The following is a 23,654-nucleotide window of genomic DNA, read 5'->3' on the forward strand; positions in this document are numbered from 1 at the left end:
AAGGCGAGAAAATTTAGCGTTGGTCTAAGAACCAAATGATGTTATTAGTTCGGATAAATAGCTTCAGATTTTAGTGGCTTCAATTAACTCATACCTCTGCATTAGTACGCAAACACATTAGTAGAAACTAAAATTAGCTGACAAGCGCACTGCGTGTATTTCCCCTTTAAATGGATGAATTGTTATTCAATGAAGGAATTGAGGCACTTGTAAGGTACAAATTGAATGTTGAAAATACAAGATTCAGATAATATGAAGACACGTTATTAACATTGCAGCAACGGATACTTATGCTAAAACTTCTCTATGAGGGCACCTTTCGCACTAATTCCCTTGTTTAATTATCTGATGCAAAAAATTGCAACCCAATTGCCTGGAATATTATTCAATATGTTTGAATAAAAGAAAAAGGGGTTATGCCTAAAATCGTTTTCAAGCGCTAAGCTTTTTAGTACGAAAAGCCTGGAATACAGTAAAATTTGATCTAAAGTGCAGACATATTTTGGTAAGGCAAAATCTAAAACATGCTTAAATTGGCATTATTCCATTTTGTTTACCTACTTTTGTTTGCTTCGTGTGCTATTTACGTCAAAAGAAATCAATACAATATTTAATTTGTTTGAATAAATGCGGAACAGTTCTGAATATTACTTTGAAGCCTTATATTTAAAATTTAGCTGATTAAAATATTGGAACTTATATACGAAATCTGACATTTTAAAAAGGGCACGAAAGTTATTTTAATGTTTTAATGAGTTGGAAACGAGGATCGATAATCATAGACAGAATGAAAACTAAAACGTTACAATGGTATATTACCCGTGGCGATATTGACCACATTCGAATGGGAGTGAAAGAATTTGCACCGATCAACGGCAATTGGAATCTCGTAAGCCACAAGCAATACGCGGGCGCACACGCCTGAGATACAAACAATTCAACGTGGAAAGAGTTTAAATTCAATTTCAATTCAATTTAAATATTCAAATACAAAGGAACTTTACCAAACTTGACCTAACTTTTTCTAACTCTAACAGTTTCTTATGTTCTAACACTAACTCTAACGTCCGATTTTTTGAATCAGCAACGAAATGCTGATTGTACAGATTCTGCAAACTGGCTGCCGATTCCATAGAATTGGCAATTCCAAGAATTCGGCGCGACACGTATAAGCACCGGTGCTGATGAAATAACCGCACGGAGAGAAATAAAGATCAATAACAACAATAATAAAGAGAAAAACTCAAGTTAGGTGGTCGCTTGCTCATCTTTGAGTGTGCATAAGCTAGCGCCGATCCCGAGTTCTCTTGGAACTAATTAGTTATACACGGCTTCTAAGATGTCAATAAATGGGCACAACGACGCAAGTAAGTTGTCAGTAAAACTAGGTAAACACTAACTACATCTTACCATTGAGTAAATGAAAATAGACGATTAAGAAATTTGACTGAGATGCACGGAGATGCATCATCGAGGTATTGAAAAAACAACTATATGTTGTTTGGAACGGTTCAACTTCTGATAATTATTCACCAATCATTTGCTCAGCAGAATTTGAATGAATACATATTTTAATTGTATTAGGAAGCATAACCAAGTAAAAAAACACCACCAATTTCATGAATATTATTCATGTCTACCGTGCAATGCAAAGAAACTCAATGCATCAGAATTCAAGGTTGACTTTATTCTATTTGTTATTCATCTGGGTATTAAACGAATCCTAACAATCATGCAGTGACGATTGCCAGGCTTTGTGACGAACGATCACCTTGTTAATTTAGAGAAAGCAACTTCTGTTCTCTTCGTCACTCTCAGCCAGACGTCATGACCTCGGTAATTACAAATGTGGCCTTCAAAGGAGCTACAGAAATCCGTTTATGCGCCTTTCAAATCCAGGCGTGCTACAAAATCTCTATTAGCTGCGCCATAGGGGAATGGCTAACTATAGCAGCAATTGCGCGATGGAGCTGAAAATAGATTGCTTAACAAATGAATTTATTGCAGATGAATATCAATAACTCAACAAAGACTTCATTATGCTGAACATCAAAAGCGTAACAAATGATTTTTCAGAGCTGTATATCACGTCATATCAAATGAGTTTACTGAAATGTATATCAACGTACGGTATTCCAATGGACTTTTACGAGATGGTGTAATTGACTTATGATCAGCATCATAACAAATTAATTTACTGAGTTGTAAATCAATGGTGTAATAGATTACTCTATTGAACAAATTAAATCTTAATTCTTCTTTTGAATAACTGCTTTTACCTTATAATTCTTAACGGTGATTAATTTGAAAACTAGGATATGGGATCATGTGTTATTATTGGAAGCTTCTATGATCCCTCGCAAAACAAAGCTTGTTCATGTGCTTCAAAACAAAAGAATAGAATATAAAATCAGAATTTTCCAGCAAAATTTTTAAATTTATTATGTATTTATGTAAAGTATTTTTTTTTTCGAAAATATTTCTGATGATTCAAATAAGAACATTATTTTCAATATTTTGACATTTTCCTGCTTTCTAATTTTGAGATTTCGGTTTCGCGTATCATTCAGTTTGAAGTCAATTACGTAACAAAAAAATTGGCATAACCAGTAAGCAAATTGCAACTCCTTTGAATTAACTACTAGCATTGTCCTAAATTTCAAAATTTCACATATATGCTACCGATGCAGTAGTGCGAAACGGTGTTTAAGACGCTTAGTTATATTTGACTAGCAGCTTAATAGTATCTAAAAACGCTGGAAAATACGAAATAATATGTAGCTACTGGAACAAAAATAATCAGAGAGCACAGTGCAAATTTTCATCTGTCATATGGAACAAATAACCACCTGCTTCACTTGCAAAGGAATAGTTCCCCCTGAGAATACGACTGTGATGCATCAGCATACAAATGAGCCCGCACAACAAACAAGCTTTCCCGCGGCGCAAATCTCACACACAATCTATCCTGTGGTGCTAATCTCACATTCAGGGGTGTGGAAGAAATGTGGGCTCAGCGTGATTCTTTGTACCCAGCACCGAATTTTGGGGTATTTGTTGCTGTCGTTTCCGTATTGTACGCAGCTATATGCCCTCTTAATTGTTGCAATTTTGAGACCAAATAAGTGACATGTTACATTGCAAGATTTTTTACTCGGCTGTATCTCCAATGTATCTAATGCATCTTCCCGATACTTATTCACCGTGCTGCACTGAGCCGTATTTTGTACGTTGCGAAACTTGTTTAAAAAAATTTTCATTGCGAGCTAATTTAATGCTAGGGTAAATTAAATCTCAGGCAGGCAAAAGAATGTTCAATTAAAATTTTTCTTGTATGAAATCCTGAATGCCACTGTTTTTGGAATATGAAATTTACAGCGTTGAAAGAGAATTGCATTTTTCCGTTAAATTTTGATAAATTCCCCATTGTAATGACGTGAATAAGTGCACCGCTGAAAACATACACGAGTTAGGAAACTAATCTCTATATATTCACATATAAGAATTTAGAAAATTCAGCAAAACGGCGCCATCTGGCTCACTGTAATTTTTATTGCATTTTATTCCCATTTTAAAATTAACGATGGAGAATTGATGATTCAGCTCCGAATTGAAATCACGAGCTGTATTCAAAATAACCCCTGATAAACAATACGAAGTGGTTTTGATAAACTCCCTGAGGGGCACAGTGTCGACTGTTGAACATGACTTAGTTACACTAAATTTATTGACATAACACAAGCTCTCAAATGTTTTTATTTCAAAGTTTAGGCAATATGGTGGCAATTAAAATATATACGGGGCCATATTGATTAACTTTGGTGCGACACTAGAGTACAATACCGGATCTGCGCAATTTTTTTATTTGCTTCTATATAATGATATTTATTCGAATTTCCATAAGAAACTACGTTTTGGCTTCAAAATTATGCGGTTGCTTTACACGTGTTCCAGGAATTTCTTATTTAGTGCAACGTCGCCTATCGCAACGGATATCGGTTTCCTAATCTTGATCTCCATTTCATACCAAGAACTTCATTCTAAATAATTAAAAATCTCTGTAATACAAGATCTTAACACTGAAAAACGTAAAATTATTAAACTGCTCAAATGGAATACTTTTATCTTTACGGAAGAAATGTCGTGGATTTACGTCATTAATTAGGTCGCGATCCAGAACCTTTTATTGGGTTGAAAAACAAATTATTTTGCACCAGCCATCAAAAGAAGACGGCAATATAAATCCAAAAATAGTTACTGAAAATTAAGATCAGCATAAATAATGTCGAATTTCTAATTACGTCAACAGATTAGTCTGTTAATATCCAAAATCTTGATGAGTTCAATAAGCTCAAAAAGTCTATTTCTCAGATGGTGCACTGATCAAAAGATCAGCTCTCATTCGCAGGTATCAAATTTTAGAAGGATTTCGATGAGAACAGTTTATATGAGTGTACGAAAAAAGGTATAATTTTTGCATTGCTCATGAAAGAGGCTTTGGAAACGTCTTGCTTTAACACCAGGTCATCGTTCTGGTAATGTTCGCTTCAATATTTTCATTCTTAGCTGCAAAATGGACGGTACAAAAGAGCTGGTGAATGATGAAACACTACAGCTTACAAATGATGAAACACTACAGCTTACAAATGATGAAATCCAAAAGCTTACAACTGATGAAACACTACAGCTTACAAATGATGAAAAACTACAGCTTACTAATGATGAAACACTACAGCTTACTAATGATGAAACACAACAGCTTACTAATGATGAAACACAACAGCTTACTAATGATGACACACTACAGTTTACTAATGATGACACACTACAGCTTACAAATGATGAAGCATTACAGTTTACTAATGATGAAACATTACAGCTTAGTACTGATGAAATGCATGAAGTTGCTAATTAAGAAGGCTAATAATTAATTTTCCTTTTGAGAAGACGACAGAAAGGCTGTGATTAGTGAGCGTGAGCCTTCGTTCGACGGAGGGTTCGGTAGAGCCAAGCAAGGCAAGAAAGAAGGGAAATTTCTGACACCCAATTTGCAAGTTGATTGAAATTATCTAATTTATAATCATTGAGCACTCAACTAGTAAAGCTCCAAGATTTGTTGCAAGTTGATTGAAATTATCTAATTTATAATCATTGAGCACTCAACTAGTAAAGCAACGAGATTTCTTCACGCGGCCTTGGACAGAACAAGATGGAAGCGTGCGTACGAACTCGACTTTTTTCAGATTCAAAAATGAATTTGAGATTATGATCACACAAAATAACGCGTAGTAAACCCATTATTTTGACTTCCAGTTATGCCCTTTAAATTCCTTCAATAATCGTAATGTTAAAAATAATTGCAGCATTGTTTTTTAATATTAAATCGCATATTGATGGAGGTAAATAAATTCAAATACATTGCATATCATATAATTTTCATCATTTGCAATGAAATGATATTCACTTGCCTTCACTTGCCTTCTGAAAATTATAAATATAGGAAAGTAAAACTCGCCACTCTTCATGAGCATTTATTCTAGTACAGGCACTTAATCCATACAGTCAAAAGTAACCATCAATGAAAATAATATCGGAAGGAAATTATCTCCGAAATGGCTGCGCGCCATAATAACTTAGATGAACATTCCATAAAGAATTTTCTGGATAAACTGTAATTTAGTTTTAATAAATACTTCTTAGATGAACATTTTTATTGCATTCGAGTACGAAAGTAAAATTCTGAGAGTTTATCGTAAATATTATTTTATTTCCAGTCGCTTTGATGAGAAAAAATAAAAATGTTCTATGTCTTGTTACTTTTTATTGTAGCAATAAACGGAAATTGCAAATAAATGTTTTCTAACAGAAAGCCTATGCAATATGACGCCGGCATACGGGAACCAACAATCTTTGACAAATTCAAGCCTTTCAAAACATCTTATGTCGGCGATTCGCCTGAAAAATGCCTTATAAAAGGCGAATAATGACACGCTTTCCGACAAGTATTAATAAGGAGATGCTCATTAATATCCATAGTGTTAAAATATCCAAATAACGGCAAATAAATACCGTTGGATTGCTGATCATTAGGTGAAGTAGTTGGTATAAAGACTGAAGAAAGTTCCTTTTGAACGAAAGAAAGAACCAATATTTCTTAATTATTTTCGACACATTTTTTTCGCTTAATTTACTTGGGGGGAAATAATAAACATAATATCTGTGCATGTTCGAATTACTGAATAAGAGAAAAATCTCATTTCCGTCCTATGAGTTTCATGAAATGAAGTTAGACAATATATGGATTGATTTTGCATTTCGCACTACTAGTCATGTGAAAGACGTTTTAGGTTTCTATGCGGGTTTGCTAATTTTTTCGTGTATTTACTTTCGCCAGGGAAAGCCAGTCCAATTTCATGGTGTGAATGCGGGCGACTCGACAGTGCAGCCTCAATTTGAAGCAAATACAGATTTTAGAAACTTATACAGCTTTCCAAGTTATATTTCCGTACTCGTACATATTAATAAGGGAGCTGACTTAAAATTTTTTCGTGAATCTGAAAATGTATTCATGCTTTAATATAACTTATTGATGAAAGAGATAACAAATGACCATATAATTTTCATCTCAATTCAGTGCTTTATTCTAGCGAAGCCAATGGTCTGAACATGATGGGTGTTCGATGTGTTTTGTAATCCATGTATAAAAAGTGAGTACAAAAATTGCTCACTGAATCAGAAATATTAGAATTAATCCATTTCGTGCTCAAAAAATCAATCGGATGCGTGCCAGAATCACTATTTTGACCTGTGAGTCAAAATTGCGATGGCACCACAAACTGTGAGAGCAGAACATGCATGTACGTGATTGTTTTCTCTGATAGTCTATCACTGTGATGAACTTTTGAGAAGTATTCACGAATTTATATATTAAAAATATATACATTTCTTCGAATAAAATTTGCTGAAGACAATATTTTCACAGAAATTAAAGTCTGAATGACTTAGTATATTAGACAAATTCGTAGCTTCCTTACGTAGCCCAAAGTTTTTTACTCTAGTAGTGATAAAGTTATTCATTGTATGAAATATTAAAATTTCAACTTAGCAGTGTAAAGCTAATGCGTCGTTCACACCATAAAATTGCAAGGAAATTCAGTTTCCAATCCCAAGCAGAATAAATCTATTTTTTGCGTTCAAAGTAAATTTTGACTGTAGAAACAACGCGTGATAACGGCCAGCAGTCCAAAAAGTGTCACTCAGATTAACTTAGCGTCTCCCAGGAGTGAAATGAACCTATTTTCACACTCCTACTTCCAAATTCATCACATAAAATATGTGTCAGTCAGATGGATTTGGAACCTCCCGTAATATGAACATTCTTCAGTTTCAAATTAAACGCATAAAAATCCCAAGAAACTTAATTATTTTCGTTTAGGGTTATTTAGAAATTATTTTAGCAAGCTCGCTTTTTAGCGCATTTTCTCATTTATGGAAAAAAGGCGCTATTGTGCTCGTCATGTCTGTCCGTCTGTCCGTCCGTGACTCCACGTTTTCGTCGACGAGAAAATGCGCTCTCTGTCACTCACTGCAGTGAGTACTGAGTTATATTTTTTACATTGAATTATCATCAAAACTGAATACCAAAACACAACGAAATGCCAGATCTCTAAACGATTTAAATGCTATCTTCACCTTATACGGGCAATTTTGAAAGCCAGATAAATGTTTTGAATTTGAACTTTACCAACTTCTGGATTGTGATCGAGTCAGAATAAATGCTGGAGATTTGATTTCCTTCGATTCACTTCATGTCACAATTGTCGCACAAAGTTATATCAGTAAATGCCGATTTCATCAGTATTAAATGCCGATTTCACTATTGAATTGATATACAATACTACTATAATTTAAAGCACTCTGATAGATTTACGATCAATTTATGAGTTTGCCAGTACTTACGACTTAGTTCATTCAACTTGACGACTGAGTTAATGGTATAAATGCACTCGCGTAATAAATATGATAAGCATGTATCATAGTAGAAATTAATTCATTGCTATTACAATATTGAGATAACTTTTTCCTTGTAATTTTCCATTATCCCCGTTTCGGAGAACGAATGATCGAGATTAATCCGCTATTGATTTTCATATGCATTTGCTAAAGAAATGAACATCCATCAGTTGAAGGCCTAACAATTGACTTAAACACATTAGATTTCTGGCGTAGAACGCATCGAAATCTGCAAAATTCTGATCAATAATTAGTTATGTAAATAAACCAAAATCTAAATAGAAATCATATTAAAAAAATGAGAAGCACAATCCAAATTACGTTTAGATAATCATGGACACATTGTGCATCATTGAATAGTTTCCGAAGAACACTGCAGATAACGTACATGTTATTTAAATTGGTCTTAGCGGAAAAAGAGCACACATAAGGCCTCTTTGTTAAGCAAACTAAATCGCTACATTTATTCTGTATCAATACATAACGTGAACATTCTTAGAAATTAAGAACAGCAATCAACAACACTGTGAACATTTCGTGATGTATATGGCAGTGATCTCAGTGGGAACAAGGTTTCCGTGTTATAAAATTAGCGGCAGAATATGGCGATGCTATACTAACTCGATTCATCTTAGGGATTAAACGTGTGGTTGACTGATTTTTTTGATACACCAGTTCTACCGTGATGTAATTCACTTGAAGTTTGTTAAAAACTATTGTAGTGCTTGCAACGTCGATGCCTACAGTAATATAAATCTTCTTTAAATTGTGAACGTTAGTGAAAAAATAGCTCCACTAGGCTTTCAAGACACGAACGTGTGTGCGTCGTTAAAGATCTCTTGGTGATAAATAACGATCAAACAATTCAACTGCGCGAACCACTCTGTGATACATTCATATGAGCAAAATATTCATATTTCTCATTTTTTTTCATACACTTAAGAATAATTAAAGAATTGAAAGATTGACTCAATTCATTTCAAGCATGATGACCTCCGCAACTAATTACATCATTTCGGTTATATTGCAAAGTAGAACTTTATGAGGAAATACAAGTGCAGTAATTGCACATCTAGAATTGTGAATTCAAAAGTGAAACTTAAATATTTTATTTTCCTAAATTCGCAACCAAAGCATAGTTGCGTTTTGCGTGTTACTGATAATGGGATAACGTTATACCACGTGGCCTTGTCGTCCTTAATTGGCAGGTTCATTCAGTGCCTTTTCTACTACGGAACTTTTGTGCACTATTTTTGCGTCGAAGCTTTCCTTCAGGTCCTTTTGTTTGGTCTCCGTGCGCTCAGCTTTGGGTTCGGATGAACTCACGGCTTGAGCTTGGCTTTCAACTGATTCAGGTTTCAATGCATCTTTCTTGACAAGCTCTTCCTTCATTGCTCCTTGCGAGCTTTTTGTTTCCTTGGGCAATCCTTTAGTGATCTGTTGAGATATATTCTGAGCTGTGGATGAAACTTGCGTCTTAGTTTCATGGATTTGTTGAGATGATTTTCTGCTCGTAGATGTTTCGGTGTTCTTTTGCAATGCAGATGTTTTTTCTGGTGTATTTTTAGCTTTATTTGTGTTTTGAGTCTTGAGATCAGAAATATTTTGAGACGAATTTTGAATTTTTTTCGACGAAACTTGAGATTTAATTTGTGAGCTTTGCTGTTGTGCACTCTTGGTTGTTGTGGAAGAAGTATGAATCTTTGATTCAGTTCTTTCTTGTGATGCCTGCAATGTTTTTGACTTGACAGCAACAGATTTTCTAGGAGGTGAAGGCTGAGTTTTAGGCTTCGTTTGACTCCGCATTTTCAGAGGAGATGTCTTGTTATCAGACTTATTTGGCGATGTTTGAGCCGCCGGTCGAGAGTCAGATTTCTTTGGAGAAAATTGAACAGCTGCTTTTGGTTCAGACTTCTTAGGAGATTGCGATTTATTATCTTTAGAAGGCGAAAGACTTTTATGAACCTCCTTATGCTTCCCGGCAGAGTGGCTTTCATGACGAGTCGTACGCATAATCATCGACTGATGGAACGATGATCTTGCAGACGTAGTTCTTATAAAAGATTCAGTAGACAAGTTTCTAGTCCTTGCAGTCTCGGAGCTTTCAACGGCCCAAGATCCTGTTTCTGTATGTTGGGCGCTATCAGAATTAAAGTTGCAATCAATGCACTTGATTTGTCCTGCTAACACCTGCTGCTCCGCAATAGAGCCTGGATCACTGTCTCTGATAATTTCTTGGCGAATAATCCTTGAAATACTCGTGCCTTGCTCGTCCTTTTTGACAATCTCCTGTCGAAAAATTTTGGAAGCCCTCTCCTCCCGATTAGAACTGATACTATCTTCAATGTTTTGTGCATTTGCACCATCATTTTCAATTTTAATTTCTTTCTTTTCGGATTCGGGATAATCGCTATCCGCAACGAGTGCTTGATCATCGGCTGTGTCGCCATCTACCTCATTCTGAACTGTCTGGTTGGACACTTTATTTACGTTCGACGTCGCACTTCTGACTGTGGTCACGGACTCGTGGTGAGTTTTGGTGAGATGGACTTGTTTTGCTCTAGACGACGCAGTCTGTTCCTGGTATCTCTCCACTGATTTATCTTGGTTAATCTCCTTGACTTTTTGTTCCATGGTGGACTTTTCTCTGACTCGCCGCGTGGCAGACGCCACGGACCGACCAATCACGGACGTTCTGGACACTTTGGGTATGTGCCCAGTGTAGCCGGGAAGAGGTGGGTAGTCTTCCTCTGTGAGATAAATCAAACAGAAATCAATTCTAAAAAAGAGCAAATATTAATTATAATTTATGAATGCAAGTATGCTTCTAGTTAATCCAATACGCAAAAACTTTAATTATGTGTATTTAAGGGCCAGGTTATAAGGGAGTAAACCAATAGGATAATTATGTAGATTTTTTTATGAATATTGCCTTTAAGGGTCACAATTTACTTATTCGCACGAAAAATATAAAGTAAAGAAGTTAGACATGGCGTCAATTATTTTTTGATCAAAATAATTTTATGTATTATTATATTAAATTACCATTTTCAGCCATCATCATCATCCTCGCGTACTATACTTTGGCAGCCGACACTGCTTTTTGATCTATGCAATTAAATATTAATTGGAAACTACAATGACAAGAACTTCAGTAAAAATGAACGCAGAGTTCAAGGAGAGTTACCATAAATCGGCTCACCGAGCGCGTAAGTGAAAGTGTGGCGTGTTTTCTCGACCTCTTCGTTGCGTACAGAACGCATGCGGGGCAGTGACTTGCATCGGCGCTCCGCCTGTACGAAGAGAATAAAATTCCATGTTCTGTTTCATTTATTTTCTGTTCCATAAAAATAAATGTTCCGTTTCCCAATATCAGTTTGGCTTACTGTACTAATCATGAATGGTTGGAAAAATTCGTTGTGACCTTAAGGAACTTGTGAAACGTTTAAAGTTAGGAAAATCTAGAATACCATTGTTAAGAAAGGGTTTACAGGCTATTGTTGAATGTCTGCATCATATTTGTAAGCAGCATCTCATTGAGATTCATTTAGTGTTATTACACCATCAACAGCACATCAATGTTGTTTCAAATGAACAAAACTCGAGCTTCGTGTAGAAAATGACATTTGGTGCCATAATTATAAATAATTATATGAAATTACGATCGAAAAATAGATCTCTAACAATCGATAATATGAAAGTTAATTTCAACCCAGGTGATCGTAGTTATAATTATTCGTAATGGTATGTGAAAAGCAAAAGTAAACAAAAATAAAAATCACTTGTATATTTATTTATAAACATACTGCGTTGTGATCGCCTTATAACGAGCTAAACGATCAAATAGGTTTTTGTGGTGCTATATTATTTAAGAAATTACGATATCATGAGCACCAGGTCAATGAGATTAAAAGATCTTAAAGTGAAACTTGAAAGTTTTAGAATTGGCTCATATTCGAGCTTTCGACGCTGCGTCGAAATTTGTCAGTCATCATGTATGCATGTTTATGAAATAATGTATTATAAAATAAATATTTATTCGCAAGTTAAACTTGTATCGCCATTGTTTTATATCTTTTGAAATATAAAAATACGATTCTCCCGCCAGTTTGGGAATTGGAGCATAATTAAAAGTAAGAAACAATTTTAAAAATAGGAAATACTGATCGGTATGGAAATTAGAAAATAATCAATTACACGGATCAATTCGATCGGAGAAAAGAACAATCACCAATAAAATATTTTAAGATAAACATTAATTGAATTCAATTTCCTTATTTAAACTAAAGCTCAAACGATTAGACTGTCAAGGAAAACAATCTCTGAACGTTTGCCATTGCGATTTGCGACTTTCAGTAACGAGTTTGGGTGGAAGATGAAGTTAATTTACGCTTGAAGAGAGAAATAAAGCATCAGAAGAAAAATATAAGAGAAATTCAGAGAACAGCACTTTAAATCGTTTACCTATTTAAAGTTTAACTGAACATGACTTAAAATGAATGCGATTTTATATGTTTTAAATTTTTGCAAAGAATATTTTCACATTTCATTTTGGGATTAAAATATCGCAATCGTCTATTGATGTAAAATTTCTATTTTATTTAGAAAGCTTTTGAAAAACTAGAATAAGATTTCTATATGATTTATTAAGAATTATGGCTAATTAAAACTTTTGGTGAGAACTATTCGTATTTTATTGAAAATAACAAAACCAGTTCATCGACACTCTTCAACTGATAAAAATGAGAATTACTTTAAATTCCATTAATCCCATATTCACGAATGCTATCTTACTGCGTTTCATCTCTTGAAGAATTAGATTGAACACGAAAATTGCATCGCAGATACTGAAATATTTCTAGTAAAACGCGTAGATTTTTTGAGTTTTAGAAGCATTAATCTGCATTGGGCAGTAAATCGTTTACTACATGTAGAGTAGAGTTGCTTGATGATTCAGGGACGTTGCACCATGTTTCAAAATATCCAAGTCTGCCTAAGTTTTCAAACATAACACTAATTGATGCTGATGAAAACCAATACATCCATCAATGAAAAAGTTCATGCAATCATACAAAGCTATTCTACGCAAAAATCTTGAGCGTTGATAAATTTATTTATTATGTGGAGAAAGAGCATGCAACTATGAGTATTAAAAAACAAATTATTTTTCTAATTCAGCAAACTAGATCCAATTGCCACGTTCACGTGAACGAGAGCTCCAAGAAATGATTCAAGCGTGTTTCATCCATGTGTGTGTTTGTGACGGACAGCACGGTAATAAATTACTCGAGTTATTATGAACAGACATAAAACAGTGATGGTGCGCCAATTTAAGTGAGAATATCACCTTATCTGAGGTGGAAATTTGAGCTTCGACCATCCGCTCTTGCCGTGTGAACTGCGAGTAAAATAATTCGAATTACTTTCTATGAATTAGTAAAATCGGAAATGCTGGTGCCAATTTGATTATGCTCCATAAACTGATTATTATTTTTTCCAAAATGATAAGGACTGCTCTAAATAATGATGATGAATAAATGATGGTTACTCGTGTATTAAGTGCGTCCCAACTTTCAGCGTAAGGCTCCGGCTGTAAATATATTTATTATGATGGGACTGGTGAAGACTAGCAGAGCGTCACATCTTTAAGTTTGATCAACTTTCATTTTTATCCGACTTTTGCTTGCCAAAGATGTAAGCAATATATAGATACTTGCATTTATCTTATCAAAATACCACGATAAATTAAAATAAAGAGTTGGTAGCCCCACATTTATTTTTCTCCTAAAGAGTCTTTTTCTCTTAAAGAGTCTGACAAATTCGCCCCCAGATTCATCATTTGTACATTGTAGCCCCAGATTCATCGATCCCATAAAGTGGAGTGACATATTTTAAAACCGTTGATGGAGGTTATGTGAAGGTTTAATATCATTTTCATACAGCGATGATGATTATGTTAATTCAATCGTCATGCATTCTTTCCGTAGTTTGCTTCATAAAGAAAGTGTTCGAACAATTTTTCTCCGATAGTACTAGGAACTACTTCAGATTCAGATGTACAATTACTCGTGAGTGGTAAACACAACATTACAAATAGTCAGCCAAAGGATGCCAGATGAAGAGTGATATTTACGCTGAAGCTGAGTTTGATTTGATATAATCGATCGATCAATTAGTTGGTGCAATCTTACCGAAACAACTCTTGTAACTATCAATATTTTCGTGTCTTTAAATATTAAATCAAAGGCTATATAACGCCATGCAATTGGATCAGAGTTTTTTGATTCATTATTAGTACATCAAGATGCGTAAAAAATTGCACCATGAGTTTCTTATTAAAAATACAAGAAAATATTTGTTAGATATCAGCTTATGGAATACGTTAGTCATATTCAATAATAACAACCCTCACAACATGGAAGAGAAAAACTGTAACGCACACAAAAACTGCATATACGGTCGTGCACAAGGAAGCATTCCGGTGAACAGTAAAAAGTTTGGAATGGAGAAGAATGGGGAAAATATAAAATACAGGGAGTGGGAGAATATTGCTGTTGCTAACAGGATGCGTAGAGTGACATTAATTTCATCACACTACTTCAGCGTCAAGTATTATGCTGAATATTCAATTGTTTTATTGTTTTACTGTCTATTCGACAGGTGATGTAGACAAGTGTTCTCTATGTCCTGCAAAGTCTCGTTCTGTCAACAAAATCTATTAAGTGTGAGAATGAATGATTGGCTAAACTAATGAGTTTAGTGAATGAATGAGTGACTAAATTAACTTAAGGAGATAATTATTGTGACGAGTCTAGGTGCTGGTAATTTTTTCTTCATAATTTATAGGAAACTCAGCGCACAATAAATCTGCATTTCCAGTGTATATAAAATATTTATTCTTATTCAATTAGAAACTCAGTGCACAATGCACAGAAATTCAGCTCAGAATGCGTTGATTAAAGGAAATCGTTCTTTAAACTCAAGCTCTTAACTCATTGAGTACTAAATTGAGAAGGAACAAAAAGAGCATCATTGCATAAAAGCGATAGCAAACGGCAGCGACCATTAAAAAATAATAAACAAAATTAATACTTTTTACATTTTATTCATGTACGAATTAAGTTCAGTTCAAGAGTTACGTTAAGGAAGCCGAAGTTGGATAATTTTGAATTGTTACTGAACTACGGGTGCCTCTAGAGTAAGATTTGAGAAACAAATGAAGTTCAGATACTTGAACTTATCCGCAACTTTGAATATGCGCCTTCTGATGTTACCCTTCCGCTTAGATTAGAATTATTTTGATGTTTTGCTCATAATACGAGTGGTTCAAAATTTATTATACTGTGGTAAGTGAATGATATTGTTAATGAGGTGATACCTTCGCATGCCGGGGAATTTTTACTCTACGGTTAAAGATGGGCCAAAGTTCGTAAACTACAGCGGTGAGACGAACGATATTTTAATGAGTGATTACCTCGGCATATCGCGGGAATTTATTCTAAGGCCAAAAAGTATCTAAGTTCAACATACAGCGACTAGCCTAAGTGAATGATATTAAAGAGCGGTTATACCTCCGAATGTTTAAAAATTAATATTCTTAGGATCAAAGTTCCCATATCCAATGGATCAAAGTTTATATGAAGATAAACACGACAATACAAAATATATTTTAATGATCGGTTACCTCGACATGTCGGGTTGTGAGACGTCCCTCCTTAATATTCTTCGGATTAAAGTTCCCATATTCAATGGATCAAAGTTTAAAAAGACAAACGCGACAAGTGAAAATATATTTTAATGATCGGTCACCTCGACATGTCGGGTTGTGAGACGTCCCTCCTTAATATTCTTAGGATTAAAGTTCCCATATTCAATGGATCAAAGTTTAAAAAGACAAACGCGACAATTGAAAATATATTTTAATGATCGGTCACCTCGACATGTCGGGTTGTAAGGCGCTCCTCCTGCTGCTTCAGGAAGGTCACGACGCAGTCCTCAGCGGCCTTGGCGAAGGTCCTGCCGTACTGGAACATCAGCCCTGGGATGTAGCCTGGGCAATATCACACCAAATATATACATATATTTATACAAGATTCATATATCACAGCAAATATATACCTTTATTTATACAAGATTTATATATCACAGCAAATATATACCTATATGAGAAAATCATTGCAGATATATACATATTTTTATACAAGATTCATTTATTTAGCTACTTAAAGGTTCTGAGATTTTTATGTTTAAAATTTTCAGATAATAGCATTGTAGGAGAAGAAGAAGGTTAATAAGTAACAGAGAAATGCTAATAGGTGCGTTGATCTGCGAGTCTAAGCTTATGAAAATAGAGAACTTAAGGCATAACAAAAGCAAGATATACAAGACGCGATCTTCATGAAATTCCTAAATAAAATCAATAAGAATACTACCAGAGAAATTGTCTAATATGTATCTATTTAAAATGTAATGCAATGATTTATTCACCGTATTTTATTGATATGCAATTAATTCTATTTATACTAATTTTCCTTGTAAAATTATTTCCTATTATTGCTGTTATTATCACGAGACATTCAATCCGTAAAAAGATCAATAATATTTTACACACCTGAATAGCCAACCACGTAAGGACGGGGCCGTAACTCGTGCTGGTGACACACGGCCAGCGCTGTCGCCGGCCGCTGAGTGGACGCCGCGTCCGCAGCAAACATCGAGTTATATTCCCCAATAAAAGTTGAGCCAGAAGTATTATTAATAATATTCTACTTATTTACCGTGTGCGATGAGGACTCCGTAGGAACTTATTACAGGTTCTCAGCAACACAACATATGCAGGAAATCGTGCTGCGCATGGTTGACTTCAAATTGTTCATGTAATTTATATAATTTTCATATTTCTTTACTTATTAGATTTACTCAGTTGAGGCACGCATAGATGAGTTTTCAACGCAGAATATTGCTTCATGGACGAAATGATGTTCAAACGGACTCCGGTCAGTAACAAATTTATATCTGATTTGTCTCTGTAGGGGAAAATTTTTGTTTCTATTTGATCGTGCCCTTTTTATTGCAGGACAAATGTGTGACTTTTAAGCTATGTTATCTAACAGCATGACCACTCTACGTGCACACTGACGCGTTTATCACCCGCAGCGCTCAGGAAATTTGGTCCAAGAGTATAAATTTTGTGCGAAAAAATATTAGAGCTGCGTCCCTTAAACTCTATTTGTGCTTATAAAGCGCGGATGGCTGACTACGGTCGAAGAGGACCAGTATAAAAATTAAATTTTATTTAATTATTGTTATTTTACGCAATCATCGAAATGTTTTCGGCAAAAACGAGTTAATGATAGCTTGTGAGGAACGGACCCATCGCGGAACTATAGTAAACCTGTCGAAACAATAATAGGTTTGAATAAAATAAATGGTTCAAGACATTAGATCAATTACATATACTAGAACAAACACCAAAATTATTGCTAGTTTTGCCTTAAATCAACTCTGTATAACCTCGCTATAGATTACCTCCTTATTTCTGTCATATTATAAGCCAAGGTGCTCGATACCTCCTGCAGTCAAACAAGAAGTGCATTAAAATCGAATATATTGAAGAAAAAATATAATTCAGTATGAATTCTAAGCCAAAATAATAGAACGCCGGCAACTCACTGCAGTGAGTGACAGGGAGCGCATTTTTTCGTCGACGAAAACATGAAGTCACGGACGGACAGACAGACAGACGGACATGGCGAGCAAAATAGTGCATTTTTTCATAAATGAGAAAATGCGTTAAAAAACGTTACGACAATCTAAAAATGTTGCTAAAAACTGCATGAAAACGAATTTCTGCCAACTATGCTTCGGTATCAAAGATCAACATCTATTTTTCAGTTGGTATTAGCACACCTCGCTCGGTAACAGAAAATGTTATTTATTCATATTTATTGTGCGCTATGGTAGCATATCCCTAGAATTAAATTATCAACATATTATTTGGAAAATATGCGCCGTTAAATATGCGTCGTATAAAATATGTTTTCAACGCGCCGCGCAGCAGGCAGCCGTCGATCAACATCGACTGCAGAGTCTGGTGCTTGACACTGAAATCAATTTCTTGTCGAAAGCAAGGTTATCTTCAGGCAAGTATGGAGGAATATTTTCCGACGCACAGGCTCCTGAATAGAACGATTATTTGCGAATAATTTATTTTCAATAGCGAACTATAGTGAACCAATTGCACGCCTTTCTCTGACGTTAGAAAAGAAATGGTATTGTTATTATTATAGAAACACAAATATCTTACGTTAGTGAATACTTCCTGTGTAGCGAAACTTCAGAACCAACTTAAGAAAATTCTGATTACTATTTTAAATATTTCGTAGTTTATGATACAATATTAGCAATTTTATACAAGACCCCAGCAGTATTTTCGAGCGCTTCAAGCGCTTTTTTTGTTGCCAGACTTAATAATTGTTCACAATTTCATAGAATGCGCGTCTGATTGACGCTCGGTATCCTGACGATGCATTGCGACTTTCTCTAGCGTATATATTTTTTTATTTATAGTTAAATATTCAACTGCTCAAACTGAAATTCAGGTAGTGCTTTAATCATAAGATGCCCTCGCATACTCATCACCCAGGTTACACGATTAAGTCAGGTTATAGGATTCTGGATCGTTAAGATTCGTACCACCACTGTAATTATTTAATCGAGAAATTTGAATACGATAACAGCTCGCCATAGCTCCGCTGGTGTAGGATATAATTTTCAGCACTCAGGCGTTTGCCGTCGTTTTCGATTCCTGTGGGTGACGCAACAACAACAAAAATTATTAAATTGTAATGAAAATTGATGACCGAGCTAATTGTTTCTCAGGTAATATAATAAAAAAATTCAAAATGAGAGATTGGACCGTGTCAGATAAAGTGTCAAACTGACCATTGAGTCGAACACTAACCTCATCTGCACCTAAATTGCCTGCTTCTCTTTAAACGAAACTAATTTAGTCAGCCGTCGATTCGATCAGAAAAAGCCCCTTGGTCCAAGTTAATTAAGATATTCGTTCTGTGGTAAGCGAATTCTACATTCAGTTATTAGCGAATATACTGTATAGGCTAAGACGAACAAGCAGTTTGCATTGAAATGAAACTGATCAATGGCTTCGTTGAGATACGGCCATATAAAATGCTAAGATACAACAATAAATCTTGTATTAGCTTAATTGTACGTGAATATTTATTATTGACCTGAAAAAAATTTAAAAATACTGCGAAGTACCTCCATTAAAAAAATGAACATCAGGGATATGCCCTCATCCCAGCTTTATCTTTATGTACAATGTTCTATATCTATGTACAGTTCTCATTATTATCGATATTGAGTGTGTTCCTGAAGATATAACATTAGACAAGCATTGACAGTTATAATAGTGATTCTTGGTTAATTTATGTAGACGAGGTATCCGTGTTTAAGCTCTCTTTTCGATTTCAGTGGTAAACTGGTTATTTTGGGGTGAAGTTCAGGCACAGGTGTATCACAGCCTTGAGTCTATTATGTCAATAAGAGATATCTGTTTCTTGGTACTGCATATAGAGCGTTGTTGCTCAGCAACTGAACACTTGATCGATTTTGACTAATGCCTACCGAGAGCAAGATAAAACCTTGGAACAAAATGAGTCAATTCACTATTGCATTTCATGTGGTGACTTTGAAACAGAATATAAATATAATATAATATTTATATGTTTCGTTACGAGGTAAATTCCAGAGTGAAATTATAGTAACGGTTGATTTAAATTGAAACTTTCATGTGTGTTCGGAAGATATGAGGAACAAAAACGATTCACAATCAACGAAGTTTTCATTTTCATTAAAGAAAATTTATTTGGATAAGTCAATAATTCATTACAAATGAATGATGGGAAGAACGAAGGAAATATGTGCATTTAACATAAGTTCCTTATGAATTAACTTTAACATTTTGAGATAAACAGCCGAAATCATTCCTACCAATTATTACACAGACAGGGATGAAAAATCTGAATGCATAATATAAGATGCATAATGCACGAACTACAATGAGTTTCTTTGCCATTGTCAAGCACTTTTAGTCTTGACGACAAGCAAGTGAAAGCTGCACAAGCACAAGGAACGCCTGACACAGAACACACATGGGTGTCAACCACCTTTAATTTAAAGAGTTACTAGTTTTCCATTTAAGTCTTTGGGCCTTGCGAACACAAATTAAATACCTGCTACATTCTCACTAAAGATAATGCTATCATCACTTGGTAATGAAGTTCATCACAAAACTCCCATAGACTTAAAGGCAGAACGCATCGCAACTTAACTACAAACAGTGCAGCTCGGCACGGCACTGCCGGCAGATATAATCAATGCCAGTGTTTGCCAGACGTACGACAAGTGGAGGTGTGTTTGTGCCTCCCTGTCTCTCTGATCCTTATGAGTACCGGAAAGGAAAAACTTGCTCAGCTCCTGGATTTTCAAATTTGAAGAAAAAAATTTTTATTTCGTGTCTTAAATGGACGCTACTACTATCTTACCGATGCTAGGAACCATCCGATGTCAAATAACCTAACTTTAAAGGCATCGATTAAATAATATACATATTTTTGTGAATAGCTATAGATCAATTCAAATCTCGTGCTACTCTATTTAATTTCTGCCAAAATCACTTGAGGTTGAAACGGAAATCTGAAAAGCATCACACGTTTACTTTCTTTATCTAAAGAATCGAATAGTTTACGTATTAAACCGGTCCAAAGATTCGACGAAGTTGTCATACAATAAAAGTTCAGCAGGCACTGCAGAGAGTCAATCAAATGGTAAAGGTTGTAAGAGGTTGCGATGGCCAAGCAAGCCAACTGATATTGATCGCTGCTAATTTGGTGAGCCCATCGTCACACTTATTGACAGCTACGTCTCGCCGCGGGGCCGGACAACGCCCTGAAGTAAAGTGGCTCAAGATATCCGACCTTATGACTTGAATAATATGACAGGCTTTTGCGATAACAATATAATAACTTTTACTGAGTTAGAACTAAATCAAGTCAAGTACAGTATTGAAGATATAATATTGTGTTTTCACAATATTATATAAAAAATGCATAATATATATGACTTTAATAGGGGCCTCTATCGATCATAATATTCAACAAAGGTCCAAGTTTGCTCTTCCATCACTTGCTTCTTCACCAGGCTTTTTCGATCGAAATAAAATTCATGAGATAACTTTCACGTGCTCCATGTTGATCAATCGTAATATAAAACGAAACGATTATACAGAGAATTGTAGAGAAATTTGCTCTAAAAGAGGAAAGAGAGTTCATGAATAATTTTTTTATGAAACCTGTATCATTCGAATCGTATAAATCATTGAAGAGTATATATAAAAAAAGCACATTGTTAGGCCCCAGGGGATCGGCCATAAATAGATTAACTAGAATTCATGAAGAAACCCTTTCTTAATAGATATCGACATGTAGTCTCCAAATATTTCAATAATCCAAAAATTCAACGGAAGATATCGTCATTAATTTCAATCACTCAGTTCTAGTGATAAAAGAACAAAAATTTCGATTACGAAACATGGCTTTCACAATCGTGTGAGACACTAAACATTTCTACTAGCATTTATTTCTTATTTACTGCATGTAAAAGTTGAGTGAACACGATCAAAAATTATTCCAAAAGATTACCGTAACAAGAAATGAAAGAAAAAATACGCAGAATTTTTTTCTTGTCAAATGCTAAGGTTGCTTGCTATTTAGCTGGCCTCATGAAATTGGCTATGTCATAGCTACTAACAATGCATAGGTACTCGGTCAATACAGAGTTCTTTGAAGACGATTTTTCACCAACAATGATTGATTCAAACGTTATTTATCGCCACTCACTGCTTTGCGAGGGTAAAATGCTTCCATTATCTTGTATCAGTTTAGACGAGTTAAAAAAGTCATAATTCACCCAAAAACGGGTAGAAAATGAGGGAAAATTTACCTAGTAACCGTTTAATTGGTGTTTCATTCATGAGATGAATTTTCGAAGAGCCGTTAATTGTTTTTCCGAAAGTCAGTAAGAGAGTAAAAGGTAATTTACTTACAGGTTTAAAATAAATTAATTTAAAATACAGGTTCATAATAAATAAATAAATAATAAATACAAGTTTAAGATAGATGCGAAATAAAGGATCATTTAGCATTCAAGATCACAATTGGAAATGCTGAAATACCAGCACCAGGCTTCTGCTCTTATCTAATTACCGACTTGATTTCCACAAACACTGGACTCCATTCCGAAAGTTTAGAACGAAAACACGAGTCGAGATCAACGATAAACATGTCATTGATTTACGTTGGTCTAATCATAAGAAATCGAAGACGAATAATAATTATTGATTGTCTCTTTTAAGAAACTGGCAGCTCATTTATAATTGTCATTTTATTTGGGCATGAAGTAGGGACAGGTCGGCAGGTAAAAAAAACCATCTTCTTCCTACTGGTAAACCTCGCAATTTTACACATTGGGCTTATTTTAAGAATAAACTCCTAATTATTTTAGCCAACAATAGCTATTGCTAAATGCTTTTCTATGTTCTCGTTTTCTTTCTGCGTAAAATTATGGTACTTTAACCTGCCAATCGCCAATTGCATGCTGGTATCACTAGAGCAGACTTGAATTGGAAAATAATTGTAAAATACATAACAAAATATGCGGATTAATAGCGTGAAGGTTTCAGTGCCACGGATTTATATTGAATCTCTCATTTTTATTTACAAATATTAGAAAATAACCCATACGAAAAATGTAAACAATTAAGTGGATCAGTTATGCACTGCGCAGTTTGTGGTAGCTGAGTAATTTTTTGTGGCTTCACATACGTTAAATTTGTTATCATTTGACAAATACTCAGACATAAATTAACGAGCCTGTTACCTTAATGAGCTTGAAAAGCGCAAGGCAGAAAAAAGTTTAATTTGAAAATTAATTTCCGAGTTGATTCATTTTTAAATGCCGAGAATAAATATATTTTGCAAGCGCTACAAATGAGCAAATAAACTCTTAAAAGAATTATACTCCTGCGGCGCTGAAAAAATACGACGCTTAGATGCTGGTGTTTTGATGCACAAGAAATTGCGAGCCACGTTTAAAATTAACGAACCTCTAATGATAACTTAATTATTTTTGAAAGCATGCTTATAAAATGATCATTATTTTCATCTGTTGGATAACTTCCATTGAATTACTAAATGACTTCATAAAACATTCCAGTCCCCACAATGTCACATGTTCATATTAATGTTATTGCGTGAGAGACTTCTTTCCTGCCGCACATTTGAAAAAGAAAATTTTTGCTCACCGTCATTGTTTCCTCCGGTAATTCGATTAGTTAGAAAATTTAATTTATCCCTAAGAAAAATGGTAGGTGGAAAATTTTTTAGAATCCTCGAAAACAGATAATATTCATGAGTTGGGAATCTCTGAAGATCAAATTAAGAATGAATCTTGAAAATTTCTTACGTAATATAGCGTCGAACGCAATATCCAAACGTATTCAGTATAGCTTAAAAGAGGTAATTCCAGATATTTAGATTTTGTGAAAAAATTTTTCTTAA

General features: G+C 34.7%; 1 protein-coding gene across 2 annotated transcripts; it reads right to left on the reverse strand.

Moving 5' to 3' along the window:
- Window positions 1–9,048: 9,048 nt before the first annotated feature.
- LOC108665603 lies at window positions 9,049–16,920 on the reverse strand. Of its 2 annotated transcripts, none has more exons than XM_018152378.2 (4): window positions 16,625–16,920; window positions 15,948–16,063; window positions 11,216–11,306; window positions 9,049–10,763 (listed from the first exon to the last, which is right to left on the reverse strand). In XM_018152378.2, the coding sequence occupies exons 1-4, from the start codon at window positions 16,725–16,727 to the stop codon at window positions 9,211–9,213; spliced, it is 1,863 nt and encodes a 620-aa protein (XP_018007867.1). In that variant the 5' UTR covers window positions 16,728–16,920; the 3' UTR covers window positions 9,049–9,210. The 2 variants fall into 2 exon arrangements, with proteins under 2 accessions (XP_018007867.1, XP_047738077.1); XM_047882121.1 differs by having other exon boundaries at window positions 11,201–11,306.
- Between the last annotated feature and the right edge of the window lie 6,734 nt (window positions 16,921–23,654).

This window comes from Hyalella azteca, unplaced genomic scaffold (genome assembly GCF_000764305.2).
Source record: "Hyalella azteca isolate HAZT.00-mixed unplaced genomic scaffold, Hazt_2.0.2 contig9708, whole genome shotgun sequence".
Classification (NCBI taxonomy): domain Eukaryota; kingdom Metazoa; phylum Arthropoda; class Malacostraca; order Amphipoda; family Hyalellidae; genus Hyalella; species Hyalella azteca.

Bases quoted from the DNA above. Each gene is read 5' to 3' on its own strand.
- LOC108665603 (XM_047882121.1), bottom strand. From the start codon at position 16,727: ATGTTTGCTGCGGACGCGGCGTCCACTCAGCGGCCGGCGACAGCGCTG. The intron at 11,307-15,947 runs GTGACCGATCAT...CTCTTCGTACAG, and splicing joins TTACAACCCGACATGTCGAG to GCGGAGCGCCGATGCAAGTC. The intron at 10,764-11,200 runs GTAACTCTCCTT...TTTATCTCACAG, and splicing joins GCTCGGTGAGCCGATTTATG to AGGAAGACTACCCACCTCTT.